Here is a 19,322-nt window from a genome sequence, read left to right on the forward strand (position 1 = left end):
AAAAAATTCAATTTAAAATAAAAAGTTTACTTTTATTTTTCCAACTGACTGCATAAGAAATGCACATAGTAATTGTTAGCACCCTTAATTTGCGATTGAAATGGTTTCTGGATTTTTTTTAAACAATTAGTTATAACCGGCAGATGGAATTCAATCCGGAGAAGTATGAAGTGATACACTTTGGAAGATCGAACTTGAAGACAGAGAACATGGTTAATGGCAGGGTTCTTAGCAGTGTGGAGGAACAGAGAGATCTTGAGGTTCTAGTACACAGATCCCTCAAAGCTGCAGTGCAAGTTGACGGGTGGTTAAGGCAGCGGGTGGTTAAGGCAGCAGATGGTGTGCTGGCCTTCATCAGCCAGGGGATTGAGTTCAAGAATTGAGAGGTAATGTTGCAGCTCTGTAAGACTCTGGTTAGACCACACTTAGAATATTGCGTTCAGTTCTGGTTGCCACATTATAGGAAGAATGTGGAAGCTTTGGAGTAGGGGCAGAGGAGATTTACAAGGATGCTGCCTGGATTGGAGAACATGTCCTACGAGGAGAGGTTGAGTGAGTTAGGGCTTTTCACTTTGGAGCAACGGAGGATGAGAGTATACAATGGAGGACAGAGTATACAAGATTATGAGAGGAATAGACAGAGTGGACAACCAGCATCTTTTCCCCGGGGCAGTAATGGCCAATACTAGAGGGCACCCGTTTAAAGGGCATAGAAGAAAGTTCAGGGGAGACGTCAGAGGTACGTTTTTTTTAAGCACACAGAGGTGATGGATGCCTGGAATGCACTGCTGGTAGGGGCCGATACGATCAGGTCATTTAACAGGCTCTGACAGGCGCATGGATAAAAAAGAAATAGAGGGTTATGGAAGGTAAAGTAGAGAGGGGGATAGATTGAACGTGGATAAGGTTTATAATAGGTCAGCACAATATCATGGGCTGAAGGGCCTGGACTGGCTGTTCAATGTTCTAACCAGGAAATCCACCCCAGTCATAAACTTTAAAGTGCTGAAGTTTGAAACAGCTGAAAGATAAACTTCAGCCAGTTTCAGGACTTCCTTACATGTGCAGCAAATGCAAAAGATTTAGCCTGAATGAATGATAGGTGGTACTACATCTTTCATTATGCTCCATTACTGAGCTCCACAGTGTCAGACCTGGCACAGTATCTAAGACCTCATTGGTAAGAAGGGGAATTCTATGCCTGCAGCTTCAGTGACAAAGGGGAAGACAAGTTCTTTTCTTATAATTTTGGTTTGGCAATATTTTTTTAAAAAATCAAGTATTTATAAGGCAGATCATCCTTGGCCCCAAACTTGCTGGCCATCTGCCCTTCAACCACACTTTTATTTAAAAAAATGGTGGCAAGGTTCAATTAAGTAAGTTCTCTCTTACAAATTACCAGCTTTTTCAATATATTTTCATTATCACACCAAAAATAAAATCCTGAATTTGGCAGGCTGTACATTAGTTAACATACTTGCCCTTTGTTCCGTGCTATGCTTGTGTTGGGGCACTATGAGATACACCAAATAAAAAAGCATTTTAAGTAACTCCTGAGCAACAGAAACATCACAATTAATAACTAATTAAGTTCAATACATATCAGCATTTTTAGTAGCATCATATAGCAGAACAGTTATCTTTTCTACAAATAGTAGAATCTATTGCTCCCACACGACATTCAAAAGTGGCAACTTTGTCCAAGCTGTGAGCACCAAATTATCCCAACTTAAAATGCAGCAATTGCTTAAATTTGATTAAAAAAAAGATAATATTCCAAAATGCATTGGGAAAAAAAAATCAGAAACTTATGGCAGAAAAGGACATTAAATCCATGCCAGACTTCCTTCATCAAACTTTATCAAGGGTTAAATTAATCTTAGAAGTGTCAACATTTTTATGTTGCACTTGTTACATCAGTTTTACCTTGTCACCAAATGTTAGCTTGAAGGAGAAGAGCTTGAACTAAAAATGTTCTTTATGACAGCATGTAATATGATGAGGAGCCATTGGGTGGCAAATCATCATACTTATGAAAATTGCCTCTAAATAGCTCAAATAGTATTCTTGTAACTCCAGTGAAGCATGATGACCTCAGACTTACACTTTACTGATGGACGTCATAACTGTGTTGTGTCTGCTTTGTAACAACAGGGTAAAGGGGGAGTTTACCATCTCTCTGACTCTTGCAAAGTGAGATGAAAATTCACCACAGAATATAATAATTTGCATTTACTTGTATTGACATCCATACATTATAATTCTGCTCACTTGCAAAAATTCTCTGGGTCCTTTTATCAATCTTGGTAGTTTCTTCAGCCCAACTCCCTCCTCATTCACTTATCCCTCCAAGACCAGATTTTCCTGACTATGTTGGATATCAATTTGTCTGTACAGCATTTATGCTATCAAAAAAAAATGAAGCCCAGAACAACCTCTCCAGCACTTTAGTTGAAATCATTCATTTTACCTTCACTTCTTCAATCAATTCCTTATCAAACTCCATGTTTTATCTGCAAAATTCTTAAGCTTTTGTGATAGTCTTTCACCTCAAATCATACTATTGGTACTTTGCAGAATGTTAGGATATTTAACAAACTGGCAATAACCAAAACAAGGCAATGGGGGAAATCTTCCTGGATTGGGGTCACCAGGAATCAGTACCCATGCTCAGCTGAAGCACTGGCATTCGGAGATTTACAAATTATAATTTTTGTACATATAAAAAATAGGATGCTCCAAAGTTCATTAAAAACCCTTACAAATAATTCCAAACAAAAAAAACCAAATAATTACAGGTTGTAAATCTCAATTCAAAGATCAGGGTCTATGACAGTCTGATCAGCTTCAAGTTCCCAGCATAACCGCGCTCTATTTCTAAACATCACAAAGAGTGCAGTATAACCTGCAGATGCATCTCCTATTCAGCATGTTCCTGACTTAGAGCACATCTGTGCAAGCTCAAGACGTAAATTTTGTGCAAATGACTGCATACCTGTTGAATATACAGAAATGCATCTTTGAGAACTTACCCTTCAAGTAACAATTCTTCTAGTTTTTCTGTAGCTTCAGCAAGACATTCTGGGAAAGAGGAGAGCTGATTATGAGACAAGTTTAATTTTTTCAGAGTTGGGCATCTGTAGTTCAAGTTCAGAATATAGCCAATGTTATTTCTGGAGATATCAAGGAATTTAATGAAGTGCATTTCTAGTATGCACGAAGGAAAGGAGGTAAGCTTGTTATTGCTCAAGTCTATGTCAGTCAGACACTTGAGAACCTAAGGAAAAATAAATGAGAGTGTCACCTTACAGAATGGAAAATCTCACTGCAAAACAAGTCTCTACAACTCCACCCCCCATTACATCAAGAGAATAAAATAGGAGCAGGAGTAAGCCATTTGACCCTGAGCCTATTTCACAATTCATCAAAATCGTGTCTAATTTTCCACCTCATCATTATTTTCCTGCAATATCCACAAACCCTTTGATTCCCTTAATAACCGAAGAAACTCAATTTTGAATGAACTCAATGACTGAGCCTCCATGTCCCTCTGGGCCAGAGATATACAAAAATTCACCATTCTCCGCATGAAGAATTTCTCCTAATCTCATTCCTAAATGGCCTCCACCTTATTCTGAGACGGTGCTCGAGGCTCCTCAGCCAGGAGAAACTTCCTCCCAGCATCCAGCCTGTTGAGCCCTGTAAAAATGTTGTAAGATTCAATGTGATCACGAATTACTCATATTTGTATCAGTATTTTCCACAATAGTTCTCTAATTGTGTCTTCTTACAAAGCACTAATCTATCAAATACATTAAGTGGAATGATTACCAGGTCATTTTCTGACCAATACTTTTTTTTGTTTCTGCTTTCTGCTGCTTTCCATTGTCCAGCCCTTCTTAAATTCTATCCTGCAAGCTTATCCACAGCATTGTTAAGCTTGCTGTTGAATATCCAGCTAGTTAATTCAAAGACAGAAGCTTTTCCATTTTTGATGTTGTACTAAATACCAATGTTGCGCATATCTTTAGTTTCCATATACTTTCAACAATTAAGAATGCAAATTATTTGGAAAATATACAATTGAGTTCTTACAGAGCACAAATCCTCTGAGAAATTCATCAATTTATTTTGTCTTAGATCCAGTTTTTCTAGTCGCGCAAATTGTGCAGCAATACATTTTTCACCGATGAAGCTTAGATCATCCAATTCATTTCCAGAAAGATCCAATGACCTGATGAATTCTGTGTCAAAGCCAACGTGCAACAAATCATCTTGTCCACTTCCAAAAGAGGGTCTTTTCGGTGCACCATCTATAAGAAAGCATGTGTATACTTGAAGATCCACCAATTTGCCAAGTGAAATAATTTTTCACCCATTTATGCTTAAATTTTTTTATGGGTAATTCTCAAATGGAAAAAAAAATTATGCTTCTGATCCCAAAGGTAAATTTAACTACCTTTTTAAAAGCACATACAAGGCCTCTCCAAATAAACTTTGACAGTCTCCAAATCTTCTGCCCTTCTCCACAAATATCAAACTATACGGATGGTTTGCTCCACAACTTACAAACACGTCATATGCATGAAAGAATGGTTAAAATGAGGTTTCCATTGCAACTGGTATGGTGAGAAATGGGACTTAGGTGGGAGAATAAAATTTTTACTTCATTGCTCATTCCAGTACACTTTCAAATGAAAGTGAATGTGCTGGAGAGACAAAGACAAACGTATTATGTATTTAAAGTGGTTGAAGGTTCCCTTTCATACAAGGAATGAGCAATAAATAGATCTTTAGGTAAGGCAGTGAGAGAATAAACATGGAATAATTTACAGAACAATGCTGTACAATGATAAATGCCTCCAAGTTTCCCTCACAAATTTTGATATTCTTTCTCATTGCTGCTGATTTGGAATGAGTGAACATAACATTAAAGATAAAATTAAAGATTTTTCTTTACCTGATCTTTGAGAAATCACTCTCCCACTTGAATTAACTGCAATCTCGACATTGTTAGGTTCACTCTATCAATGCAATGAAGTTCATAAAAAATGCATCAGAAACATCTACACAAGACTATATCCATTAATATTGATTTTTTAAAAATAGTTACCACCACACAGGAATGCTACTACTCAGATTATTTAAGTTCAGAAGGCATGTTTTCTTGCAGAACAGCTGTCGCTGCCAATCAAAAGTAATTTATCATAAAATAGATCCATGTTATAATAAAGAACATAAAGAAACTGAAATTTGTATAAAAGTACACAAAGACGATACCAAAAATCAAAGTGGAGTCATCAGGAAATTCAGAATAGGCTGTGATCTTTTCTTTAGAATGGATCAAACTAAAGGGGTAATCTGTGGAGATCTTTAAAATATTTTTAAAAAGTAGACTATAAATTTACTTGCAATATTAAATCATTTGGGGCAGGGGGCACAAATACAAAGGACTGCCATCGATAAATTCATAGGGAAATTCAGGAGAAAATTCTCCACCTTAAAGGGTACAAAAATGTGGATCTTGTTTCCACAAGGAAAAGTGAAGGTGAATAGTACTAATACATTTGAGTTTCGGGGGAATAGATATGTTAAAGGTGGCATGAGAACAGCATATGAAACAGAAATACACGTAGATTGTGGTGTGAACAGCCCTCTAGGCCAGAGATCTCAAGCAACTATGAATGCATAGGAAGATAATTAGACCAAGTGTATAAAGTAAAAAATTATGAAATTAAATATGCACAGCCCAATCAAACAACTCAAGCCAATAAATTTTGTTTGTCCATAAAATGCAGGACCTTAAATGCATAAGTAATCTACCACCACCAATAATGAAGGTGTTGGCTATGGCTCAAAGTAGTTTTATCTCTAAGGTTAGAAACAAGTTAAAGCTCCACTCCAGAGACTTGAGCATAAGCTGATGCTCCTACACAGTACTGATGGAATTCTGCAATATCATAAGTATTGCCTTTAGATGAAACATTAAACTGCCCACTGATGCTGTTGTAAATTTTCACCTAGCACTATTTCAGTGTAAGGGAATCATATGCATCTCTCAATCAACACAACTTAAGATTGTCTGGTCATTTTCACGCTGTTCTTTATAAGTTCTGTACAAATTGACAACAATGTTTCATTTATTTAAAAAAGCAGACAGTGCTTGAAATGTTCTTCACTGGCTCCATGTCTTTTGCAACTTTCAAATAGGCAAAAATTGTATCTTAAGCAAAAACAGAGACATCATGGCAAATCTGGGGGATGGCCGTTTTGCCAAAAATCATTTGCATGGCTGTTTTGGGTTTATATAGTCTGAAAGTGTGAATTAGCACCAACAATCCCAAAGCACAAGCTACAATGTTAGTTTTCTCTACTCTTCAGTACTCTGGGATAAAGACGTTACAAATTTTATTTAATGCAAACATAACTTTTACAACCACAAATGAAATTCCACAAAGTTATCTGGCACATTCTGCACCAAGAAACACTTCATGATTCCCTTGGCATTGCTTTAGAAAATTAGTTTTGTTTTAAATTGACACTGGCTTGAGTTGACACTGGCTTTAGCTGACACTGGTGAATTGCTTAGAAATTCAGTCTCAAACTTGCCCACAGTCCCAGATTTTCACCTCAGTCCCAGATTTTCACCTCATTCAGTCTTTCACCTCAATTTTTACAGTGTTAATCATTAAACTTTTAAACTGTTGGAATATGAATTGTTAGTGTGAAACCAATGCTTTGTGTTTCGTGTGAAACTTGATAGATCCTTGATTGCCACTTAGTCAAATAAAATGCAAATTAGAAACTGATAAATAGGGGAAAACAATGCAGCCATGTATTGCCTATGTTACAATACATTTGAGAAAACAGTAACATACCAGATAGAATATTCATATTACTTAACATTAGATCTCATTTGCTAATCAATGTAAATTCCATACCAGAAAGTTGCAGTGGCTCTTCTTAACTGTGGATTCATCGTATGTTCCAGCACAGAAGTTATAATTTGCATTCTGAACCAGGACATCACTTTCTAAATTAAAAGAAAGTTGGGATATTTTCAATCAACTAAGAAATGAAACACAGAGAGACTCCTCTGCAATGCACATTCAAACCAGCCAATCTTGTATGCTGCAGAAACAATCTGTCAAAACTCAAGTATCCTGCATTTTATAATCGGTTTGGTTCACCACTGCATTATGTACACACATAAACTTTGTTTCAACTACAACAAAAAAATCCTCCAACTCAACAACAACACATGGGGTTGTATAGCAATAAATATTGGTGTCATTCCTTCTGCTGGACCATGATATCATATATTGAAGGAAATTTGTACATAAAATCAATTGTCCCTTTTAACGTATGCAGGCAAAATAGTCAAAAGTTCTCAATGGAACAGAGCAAACTATGCTTAAACCCCTCGTGGAATATTTTCTTGCTTTAAAAAACCAAGAAAGTTACTTGTATGGCTTACTTGTTACATGGTTGTTATTCCGATTTTTTAAAAAAATCCTCCTGCAGAAAGCAAATAGCTAAACTTAAAAACTAAATGTCCAAAAGAAGCTCACCGCTCTCCAAGTCATCAAAGATGCTATTTTCTTTTCCATCAGTTGCTGATACATTTATCAACAAAGTACAATCATTACTCTTATCCAACATTTCCCCAGAGTAACAAAGTTCAGAATTTAACAAAGGTGTTGATTCTGATGTTTCACTTTGCCAAAGTCCATAGGAAGCAACTGTGACTGTAAAGGATAGAAACAAAATTTACTAGGTTGCTTTCTGTAAAAAACTATGCTGCAAAATCTGTCCAGCAATCTAAATGCTTCTTGTCCCTTCAGAATGGCAGTGGCAAAAGGTGGGAAGTTGTGATGCCATAATTTGTTGGCTCAGGAATTGCAATGAAATGTAACTGGCTCGGAGGAAAAATGAGTGGTAAACCGCGCTGTGGTTGGAAGTTAGGGGAATGTTGATTTTCTGACATGCATAATGCATGAAGCACCATATGCAGAAGCATCACAAATTCAGGGCTTTCAACTTGATTACGAGTGAAAAGAGGATATTAGCTGGAAAGTCACAAATAGCATGAAAGGTAAAGTGAATCCAGGCCTGTGGCGGGGGGGTGGTGAAGAATGGGAATGATGCGAAGCTGGGAGGTGATAGGTGGAGGAGGCAAAGGGCTGAATAAGATGGAATCTGATATGAGAGGACAGTAGACCAGGGAAAAAAAAGGGAAGGAGGTGGGGAATCAGAGGGGGGAAGGTGTGGGTGATGGGCAGGTCGTGAGGGCAGGGGAGGGGAAAGACGAGGAGTAAGGGGCCAGAGGAATAAGGGAAAAGCAAAAAGGTTGGGTTGGGTTCGGTTGGGGTTGGGGGAAGAAAATGAGAGAGTTGTTACCCAAAAGTTAAAGAAATTGATGTTCATGCTGTCAGACTGGAGACGACCAAGATGGAATATGAGGTGTTGTTCCTCTAATCTACATTTCGCCTCAACTTAGCAGTAGAAGCGACCAGAGACAGACATGTCAGTGTGGGAATGGCAAGTGGAATTAAGATCGCTGGCCATTTGGAGATCCTGGCTGCTATAGCGGAAGGAGTGAAGGTGCTCGATAAAGCAACCCCCAGTCTGCGTCGGTTCTCACTGATGTAGAGGTGGCTGCACCAGGAGTGCCGGATGCAATAAATGACACCAATAGATTCGTAGGTGAAGCGCTGGCTAACCTGGAAGGACTGTTTTGGGCCCCATATGGTGGAGAGGGAGGAGGTGTAGTGGCAGGTGTAACATGAAGCATGGTTTCAAGGATAAGAGCCTTGAGGGGGATCAGTGGGGAGGGACGAGCTGACAAGGGGGTCGTGGGAGAAGGGAGGGGAAGATGTGCGTGGTGGTGGGATCCCTTTGGAGATGGTGAAAATTCCAGAGAATGGTACATTGGATATGGAGTCTCATGGGTTAGAAGATGAGGACAAGGGGAACTCTGTCCTTGTTATGTCGGTGGGGGGGATGGGATGAGGGCAGACGTGCGGGAAATGGAAGAGATGCGAGTGAGGACTCCATTGATAGCAGTGGAGGCTAAACCCAGTTTTCTGATATCAAGAGGATATCTCAGATGTCCTGAAATGGAAAGCCTCATCATGGCAACAGATGCGGCAAAGATAGAGAAACTGAGAGAAGGGGATAGCATCCTTCCAAGTGACAAGGTGGGAAGAGGTATAGTCATGATAACTGTGGTGGGTTTGTAAAAGATGTTGGTCAATAATTTGTCTCCAGAGATGGAAACAGAGATCAAGAAAGGGGAGACAGGTGTCGGAGTTGGACCCTGTGATTTGAGAGCAGGGTGGAAGTTAGCGGTGAAATTGATAAGCTCTGCATGGGTGCAGGAAGCACCCATGCAGAATGTAGCGAAGAGTTGGGGAGCATTACCAGTGTAGGTTTGGCTACATGGAACAATCCATGCATGTCTGCCCTCATCCTACCCCCCACTGACAGAACAGAGATAGGGATTCCCGTCCTCACCTACCACCCCATGAGCCTCCGTATGCAGCATATCATTTGCCGTAACTTCCGCCACCTCCAACAGGATCCCATCACCAGGCACATCTTCCCTTCCCCTCCGACTCCCTTGTTAGCTCGTCCCTCCCCACCGATCCCCATCCGGGCACTTATGCCTGCAACCATGCTAAATGTTACACATGCCCCTCCTCCCTCGCCACCATTCAAGGCCCTAAACAGTCCTTCCAGGTGAGGCAGAACTTCACATGTAAATCCATCAGGGTCATTGATTGCATCCGGTGCTGTCTCCTCCACATCGGTGAGACCTGACGCCGCCTGGGGAACTGCATCATTGAACATCTTTGCTCTACCCACTGTAACAGCCAGTATCTCTCAGCAGCCAGCCATGTTAATTGCACTTCCCATTCCCACACTGGCATACCTGTCCACGGCCTCTTCTACTGCCAAGTTGAGGCTAAACGCAGATTAGAGGAACACCACCTCATATTCTGCCTTGGTAGTCTCCAACCTGACAGCATCAACATCAATTTCCCCAACTTCCAGTAACCAATTCCCCCCCCCCTTTGTTTTCCCTTATCCCTCTGGCCCTTTTACCCCTTCCCTTTCCCCACCCCGCCCTCACAACCTGCCCATCACGCACACCTTCCTCCCTCTGGTTTCCCACCTCCTTCTGTTTTTCCCATCGTCTTCTGTCCTCTATCTGATTCCTCCTTGTTCAGCCCTTTGCCTCTTCCACCCATCACCTCCTCGCTTCTCACATCACTTCCACTTCACCCCTTCCCCCACCCACCGACCTTCCTCCCTCACCTGGATTCACCTATCACCCACCAGCGTGCTCCTTCCCCTCCCCCCACCTTCTTATTCTGACTTCTGCCCTCTTTCTTTCCAGTCCTGATGAAGGGTCTCGGCCCGGAACGTCAACCGTCCATTTCCCTCCAAAGATGCTGCCTGACCTGCTGAGTTCCTCCAGCATTTTGTGTAGAGTGCATAAAGACAATCTATGAAACTGAATACCACTGGATAAGGGAGGAAGGAGGGTGGCAGCTTGAGAGAAAAATAAAGAACGACTCTATATTCACGAAGAACATCAACGCCACATAGTTGGACAAGAAAACTTTGGATGAGGGGCAAGTTAGTAAAAGTACGTCTGAGAAACAAAAGAGAAGATATGAAGCTGTGAACTGAAGCTGATAGGGCAATTTGCTTTTGGAGATGTAATTATCTAATTTGGTTGAGGAGTGTGGATACAATTCAATTCCAAAGCTGAAAGTAAACATGGCAAATGAAAAACAAAAACATGCTGCAGAATGAATGACACTAAACTACTTACAGTTTACTGGCATGGTCACCTCGAGTTCTGTACACCAGCACAAGGTATGTGAGCATCTGTGTATAAAGGGTACTTCCCTAAACTTTCTATAAATCCCACCAAGTTAAATTAGGATGCATTTCTCACAAATTATAGAAAGAAGAACAGGGAGACTAGAATGCACATGTGCACATAATGTTGAGTAAAATGCAAGGGATGATAGGGTATATTGATTTTGGGATAGATTTCAAAAGTAGGGAGGATATGTTAACTCTTCATAAAACCTGTCAGGCCACAATTAGAGATTACAATACCTTGAGGTTATTAAGGTTTACAGAGGGCGCAGAAAAGATGTACTAGAAAGGTTCCAGTGATAAGGATTATCAGATCTGAAGTTAGATTGGAGAATCTTAGGTTAATTTCCTTGGAGCAAAGATTATTTAATAAGAGATGTATAAAACAATGAAAACAGACTTTAATGAAATAAATAGTGAGTCGCTGCTCCCATGAGAAGAAGAGCCGAGGACAAGATTTGTAACGGACAAAAGTACATGTAAAACTGTAAAAGTCAGACAAATTATCCCTCCTTGTACTTACTTGGCTGTTGTGTAGAATGTGAAGTATTTTCATTAGGAAACAATCGATGTAACCAAGCAGCTTCAATCTTGCTCAGATGAAGTCCACTCAAGCAAATAGCCTTATTGTTTTGATCCAATCCAAGTTTTCTTAAAAGTAAGCTTATGATTTTGTCATCCCCCATTTTAATACTGACATTTAAAGCTTTATGAATATCTTGCTCATGTACTCCACTGTTAAGCAAAAGTTCCACTAAAAATGGGCTTCTCCTTTTCTCACAAGCCTATGAACAACATGAAAAAACTGTTAGGATTCAAGAACAATTATCTTGACCAAATTAACTGGCAGAGGACACTTGTTATTTGTCACAGGATCCAAAAATTATGCTGGTTTTCCTCATGAAATGGGAAGAATTTTAACATGTAGTATGTGGTTGGAGGCAAGGATTGAGACAAGCAGGAAACAACAAAAAGTGTTAAGCAGCTAGTTGAAAAACAGCCAACTTCTGCATTTAACTCACAAGTATTTGAGAAGAGACAAGTTGTCAATTGTAGTATGCTAATGACTCAACTGAAGCAGTAATTGAACATAATTATTTTAATATCACACTCAAACTGATCCCTCAGGTTTCCAGAAACTTTCCACTGATAATCAAACCAGGACATAACGGCAAATGAGGCTGATTAAAACTCATGCCAGTAGTGCAATGTATCCAAATATGCGCCAGTGTTATTTTAACCCAGTTGTTCATGGCACATTTAATCACAGTTTACTTTTTAGAGCATGGATACTTTAAAACAGTGGGTGATGCATTGATCATCTTAGATTAGACCTCAGAAGACCAATATTGCTATCAGCATAAACTACAGACTGCTGAAGATTGACCCAAGCTGGACATCAGAGGGGAGCACCAATGGTGAAAGATGGTTGTTGACAAGAAATGGGCTACATAAAGGGCAACACCAACAATAGACCTGTAATTTACAGACTTGCAACAAGAACACAAACATTTGTAAAGAACTGAGCAGCAGAGGGGTGCAACACAGTTGGAATAAACCACAAAACTGGCAAAAATCAACAGATCAGCTTCTTTGACCTGTAAGAATGGCAGAGCTTCCCGAAGATTAGATCATTATGTCAGGTAATAATAGGCATCTACAGATTCCCAAAGACTTGATGGTTACATGTTAACAATTCCCTCAAATGTTTCAAATTCAGAGCCTGCCAGGGCTTTGCTGAAGAAATACAAAAATTCCTTCGTCAGTGCTACACCAAACGAATCATGGTTTACTTGACAGAGCTTGCATTGAAAACTTCACCTGCAATAACACATTGGAATTCCGAATCAAGGAATGGGTTTTATAATTCTTTCCACTGCAAATTCATAAGATAAGCTTGCTGGACCTGGGAGGAAATACTTCTCTTGCTTCTGAGCTATTCACAGTTTTGTAAAGACTTTTATGAGTCAACACCCTCTCAGATTGCTACCAAGGCTTGGTAATCCTAACTTCGATAATAAACTGGAGACATACCATCTCCTTACAAGTTTGCATTGGCTGAACTTGCCTCCCATAATCATACTGGTTGCCTGCCCGAAATCCTTCCTTCCTCCATCACAAATGCAAGTTAGCAGGCTTCAGTTTGGGTTTGGAATTTAAATCTTCAACATTTTACTTTCCAACTATACCAAAGCCACACAATTTTAAGCATTAAAATTACCCTCTATTTTGCTTTGAAATGATAAACAAGTTTCTATTTTATTATCCACATTCCAAAACTTGTGCTGTAATGATCTACCTTGTAATTAGCAAAAAATGATTTTTGGAGATTGTGAAAATGGAGTTAAAACAGATTTAATATTTGAAAATACTTACCTGGTAAATCAATGATTCATTTTTACATTTTTGATTGACATCAGCTTCCAACATGATCAAATATTTTGCCATCATGATATTATTTTCGGAGCAAGCATTTTCAAGCATCTGATTTCTTATTCCACGATTAATGGCCAACTTGGATAAACACTTGCAGAGGAGGGTCTGTAGCTAATCATTCGAAAATAAGCAATGTGAAATAATTAGCAAGACAGAATTAAAAGTAATGTTTCTCAAATTCTCAAAAAAAAGAAAGGCAATTAAAATCACCTGTCTGTTTCTGCATTTTACCATCTGATGAAAAATAAATGTGTCAATACATTCCTTGAAGAAAACTTCAGTAACAGATGGTACGGCCTCAAAATACGACAATACAACTTGAAAACCCTGAAAAGAAAAACATTCCATGAAAATTTGTTTAGAACTCCTTAAAGCAAAAATTACTTCCAACTTCTAGATTTCATCAGATTAGCCTCGAAATTTTTGAAAGTATCTCTGCACTCACACAGTTCTTTAAAAATTACATTGCTCATTAAATCATTTGGATATTTAAGAAGATGACCAAAGGCAAGTTGGTATAGTTTTATCTTTACAATGCCGAAAGAGGAAGGCAGTTTGGCCTATTGAGGCAATTCTTCCTGAGAAAGCATCACAACTCAAAAAGTACCTCTTGGCCTTTCTGAGTTTTCATCACATCTTGTATCATAGATAGAATCATAGAACAGCACAGCACAATACAGGCCCTTCAGCCCACCATGTTGTGCCGACCTTTAAACCTCACCTAAGACTATCTAACCCCTTCCTCCCACATATCTCCCTATTTTAAATTCCTCCATATGCTTATCTAGCAATCTCTTGAATTTGACCAACGTACCTGCCTCCACCACCACCCCAGGCAGCGCATTCCAGGCCCCAACCACTTTCTGCGTAAAAAAACCTTCCTCTGATATCTCCCTTGAACTTCCCACCAATTCCTTTAGAGCCATGCCCTCTTGTATTGAGCATTGGCGCCCTGGGAAAGAGGCGCTGGCTGTCTACTCTATCTACTCTTAATACTTTGTACACCTCTATCATGTCTCCTCTCATCCTCCTTCTCTCCAAAGAGTAAAGCCCTAGCTCCCTTAGTCTCTCCTCATAATGCATACTCTCTAAACCAGGCAGCATCCTGCTAAATCTCCTCTGCGCCCTTTCCAACAGTTCCACATCCTTCCTATAATGAGGCGATCAGAACTGGACACAGTACTCTAACCAGAATTTTGTAGAGCTGCATCATTACCTCGCAGCTCTTATACTCGATCCCACGACTTATGAAAGCTAACATCCCATAAGCTTTCTTAACTACCCTATCCACCAGTGAGGCAACTTTCAGGGATCTATGGATACCCCCAGATCCCCCTGCTCCTCCACACTACCCAAAATCCTGCCACTAACTTTGTACTCTGCCTTGGAGTTTGTCCTTCCAAAGTGTACCACCTCACATTTCTCTAGATTGAATTCAGTCTGCCATTTCTTAGCCCAGCTCTGCATCCTATCAATATCCCTCTGCAATCTTCGACAATCCTCAACACTATCCACAACACCACCAACCTTTGTGTCATCTGCAAACTTGCCAACCCACCCTTCTACCCCCTCATCCAAGTCATTAATAAAAAATCACGAAAAGCAGAGGTCCCAGAACCGATCCTTGTGGGACACCGCTTGTCACAGCCCTCCAATCTGAATGCACTCCCTCCACCACAACCCTCTGCTTTCTACAGGCAAGCCAATTCTGAATCCACACGGTGATAAGCATGCAATAACCCAAAATGCAGGGTGCATTGCAATGTCAAACCAGAAGCCAATGTGAGACAAATCATTCATGCACATTGGTTTTTATGGGGAGACGTCAGCCATTCAGAGTTGAATCCCCACCATTCCCCTGCCTAAGTGCCGTCAAGATCAGGATTGTCACTTACTCACATGCACATGTAAACAGAAATCCCAAACCCCTTGCTGTTCTTTCTCAGCCTTTTTCCAAGTACACTCCAGTGTTGGTCTCTTGTTCTAGTAGCAGTGAACAAAGCTGTAGCAATTTCTCAGTTGAAATACCTGTGCCAAATCTAATTTGTACTCTAATCTAATTTGACAGCCATTTAAGTTAGGTGCCATGGCTTAACCAGCTGTCAATGTTTCTGACTAGATTTTTAAAGCATGGAGTTTCATCCAAGATATTTCACTTGTACAGCATATTCTCAGTACTGCACTAGATTGAGCCTAGTCGCATGTACGTCGAAACACACAGTGAAATATATCGTTTTGCATAGTGGTCTGGGGGCAGCCTGCAAGTGTCACCACGCTTCCGGTGCCAACATAGCATGCTCACAACTTCCTAACTTGTACGTCTTTGGAATGTGGGAGGAAACCGGAGCACCAGGAAGAAACCCACGCAGACACGGGGAAGACTTACAAACTCCTTACAGACGGTGGCCGGATTTGAACCCAGGTCGCTAGCGCTGTAAAGCATTACACTAACCGCTACACTGCTGTGCCTGCTCAAGCCACTGGAAAGAACTCCCAACTTCCAGACTGAGGTGGGAATGCTATTTATTAATCTACACCTGACACTCCAGTCAAGTTCAAAGGGTTCAACATATTTGTGCCAGCTTTTTAGATGATGTATCCATGGTCTTTGCTCAGAATGCTGGAAAATATTGTCTTAAGTATTTATCCAATTCATCTCTTAGTACAACTCCATTTGTGATCCCACCACTACTGCCTTGCACTTAATCTTCTGAGTGGTAGAGGTTATGACCTTGCACCTTATTGTCCACCTGCTATGCACTTCCCTGTAGCTGTAACACTTTACTCTCGTTATTGTTTTTACCTGTACTACCTCAATGCACTCTGTGCAAACTCAAAGTATCTGCACTGTGTAATGAATTGATCTGTACAAATGGTGTGCAAGACAAGTTTTTCACTGTACCTTGGTACAAGTGACAATAATAAACCAATACCAAAATAGCCTGGTTGCCAGGCACAACTAAAAAAGCCTTGGTGAGTGGTAGCCACACGTTTTGTAGATGGTACACGCTATGGCCATTGTCACCACTGCTGAAGACAGGTATTTTTAAGAATCATATGGTGACAGAACGGTTATACAGCACAAGAGGATGTCATTTGGCCTGTTAAACCCCTTCTGATAAAAGCAATACAGTTAGTCCCAAGCCCCTGCCCTCCCCCACAGCCCCACAAATTCTATCCTTTCAGATATTTACCAAGCACCTTACTGAATGGTGCAATTGATTCTGCCCCCAGTACAATAGCCAGCAGCGCATTCCTGACCCAAACCACTCATTGAGCAGGACAGTTTCTCCTTGGGTCACCTTTAGTTCTTCATACCATTCATCTTCATAACATGTCACCCAGCACTTAACTTGCTACCAACAGGAACAGATTTTCTGTCTACAGCCTTCATGACTTTAAATACCTCTATCAAATCCCCTCAACTTCTGTTCCAATGGGAACAATCCCAGCTTGTTACATCTTCAGTTATGTCTAACGTCATCCCTTTTCCATAGAAGGGTTAATACTGTAAATCTCTTCTGCAGCCTCTCTAAAGCCTTTATTTAGATCTTTCCAGAAGTGTGATGCAAAGAAAGGTGTACAATACTCTCATTATTGCCAGATCTGTATTTTATAAAGGTTCATGGTAGCATCCTTCCTCTTGTACTCTGCACCTCGATTTATAAAATCCACATCTCATTGGCTTTGTTAACAACTTTCTAAAACAGCTAGCCACATTCAATGACCATCGCACCCACATCCTCAGGTCTCATAGATCTTTTGCCTCTTTTAGAATTATGTCCTCTAGTTTATGTTGTATAATCCTACCAAAATTTAACACTTCATACTTCTCAGCATTAAACATCACCTACTACCACCTATCTGTCCATTCCATGAGTCAAGCTCACTTTGAAACCTATTACTATCCTTCTTGTAAATCACCATACTTCAAGTTTTCTGACATCTGAAAATGGGAAAGTTATGTCAAATCCAAGTTTTAAGTGCATATTCATAAAAGCAATGGTCCTGGGAAACTCCCTTGTACCCTTTCATCCAGTCCTGTAGGAAAACCTTTGTTCAATTACAATCTGCTGCAGGTTGGTTGTCAAACTTTCCTCTTTACCTTGGCTAAAATCTGTAACTTCCCATTAAAATTGACCCTTTTTCAACAGAGTAATTTTCCCTCACAAGTTTTCAGCCAGGGTTTAGCCACCTGTAGCCACATCGGTGTTACTCTTCTCTCATGTAAGGTGTTCATTTTCTGGAGAGAAAGGAAACAGGAGGCCTATCCCAGTAGATGGCTAGGACAAAACAAAGGAGTGAGCTGCACTGTGAGCGGTGGCCCAAAGCACATTAATGGTGGTGCAGTAATACAAATAGTAGTTAAGGTATCTATTGTGGAACAGTTCAAATGAGATGGATTAACTGACAATAAAAATACTGTTAGTGGGCATATCTAGCATCTTCCAAAAAGCATCTGCTCATGAGGTTGCCTGGCACCAGATAGTTTGCTGACTGTTAGGAGAGGGGAGGAAGAGGATGAAATCCTCCAGTCTGGTGAAGTGTTTAAATCAAGAAGATCCCACATCCCCACTCTTCAGCTTTTATTATCTTTGCCTAAATGGAAGAGAAAGAGGACATTGATACAACAACATGGATAATGTATAGATTAAAATATTATATACAAAAGGGAGCTGTATTGAGTATTGTTCACCTTGACATATCTTGTGAGATCATGAAATTTCTTTCAACATGGCTCCATTGTACAGGAATTCTCAGGAAACGCCTGTAATCACGTTCTACCAGGTTTTTCTAATTGTGACCCAGGAAGGTCACTTCCTTGGTTAATAAAGGCCTCCTCTTTCCTGGTATGGATTTCATGAACAAAGACTTCCATATTCCTTTGTGTAATTCACAGAGCTCTCTCCCTGCAGCCTCTCTCCTCAACGAGAGCCATAAATGTACACAAATTGGCCACCACATTCAATTGAGCCTCTTGAGAACTGTGCAGATACTATTTTAGCACTGCTGGATATAAATAGTCCTACCAATGTTCAGAATGTGTTTTTTCTAACCAATTACACGATTTATTTTTGCAGGACACACGACATGGTGCTTCTACTAAACCCAATGCACCAAAAACAAATAAGATCCATCTTCCAGAAATGAAGATAAGCCTTCAATGCAATTACTGCTGGCCCAAAGGAAGAACCACCAAATGTCACCATCTCATCATAAAAACAATGAGCTCCAGCCATAACACCTGGTGTTGATTTAGTAGAATTTACCTTCTCAACCAAACTTCACATCAACAATTTGAACTCTTAATTAGCAACAAGTCATTTAAGGTCCTTTAAAAAAACAAATTGGCAACTTTTCAATGGCTGGTTTCGCATTCGTGAGTCACACATGTACTAACAAGATAATCTTGGGCCAATTTAGTCAGGCCAGCTTCAAGTTAGTATATCATGAGGATTGAGATCACCAGACACATACAATGCATCTCCCTGGTGCATGTATGCAACAAACATGCTGCTTAGTTTACTTAGCATGCACAGGCTTATGATTCTTGAATGAAATATTAAACAAACTGACAACCACAGCATTAAAGAACAGCAAACAATTTTGTCTCCAATATCTTTACACATGCCAGTGTGCTTCTTCAATCATTCCGATACTTGACCATGAACATCCTTATATCAGCATTGTCATGTACCAATCATGAAATTCCTTTTGTTAAAGCAAATTGAGTGTAGAGTAATACGAGGAATTGTTATGAAGGGTTTCACCTAAAAAGGCTAAAAGTATTATGACTTGTCTTGGTATGACACAAAATGCCCTATTTTTATTCCCTCAACTGTGCATCTCACTTGAACAAAACAAATCCTAACTTCCATCGATGGTGGAGACGACTATGCCGCCGCCGGTGTGCCTGGTTTCCTATGGCGGCAACAGGATCAACTACCGCAAGCCTGTCTTCTCCATTGACAGCAAGTGAGCGACGAACG

General features: G+C 40.1%; 1 protein-coding gene across 1 annotated transcript in view; it reads right to left on the reverse strand.

Annotated features, from left to right (window-relative positions):
- Positions 1 to 19,322, reverse strand: part of lrrk2 (leucine-rich repeat kinase 2) — a 125,930-nt gene that overhangs the window by 67,429 nt on the left and 39,179 nt on the right. Inside the window, exons 17-24 of the mRNA XM_052033742.1 lie at positions 13,543 to 13,659; positions 13,273 to 13,443; positions 11,420 to 11,681; positions 7,572 to 7,748; positions 6,942 to 7,033; positions 4,961 to 5,024; positions 4,096 to 4,313; positions 3,033 to 3,277 (exon numbers count right to left, since the gene is read on the reverse strand). Of these exons, the coding sequence (XP_051889702.1) occupies positions 3,033 to 3,277; positions 4,096 to 4,313; positions 4,961 to 5,024; positions 6,942 to 7,033; positions 7,572 to 7,748; positions 11,420 to 11,681; positions 13,273 to 13,443; positions 13,543 to 13,659 (1,346 nt within the window). The remainder of the gene's footprint in view (positions 1 to 3,032; positions 3,278 to 4,095; positions 4,314 to 4,960; positions 5,025 to 6,941; positions 7,034 to 7,571; positions 7,749 to 11,419; positions 11,682 to 13,272; positions 13,444 to 13,542; positions 13,660 to 19,322) is intronic.

This window comes from Pristis pectinata, chromosome 19 (genome assembly GCF_009764475.1).
Source record: "Pristis pectinata isolate sPriPec2 chromosome 19, sPriPec2.1.pri, whole genome shotgun sequence".
NCBI classification, from domain to species: domain Eukaryota; kingdom Metazoa; phylum Chordata; class Chondrichthyes; order Rhinopristiformes; family Pristidae; genus Pristis; species Pristis pectinata.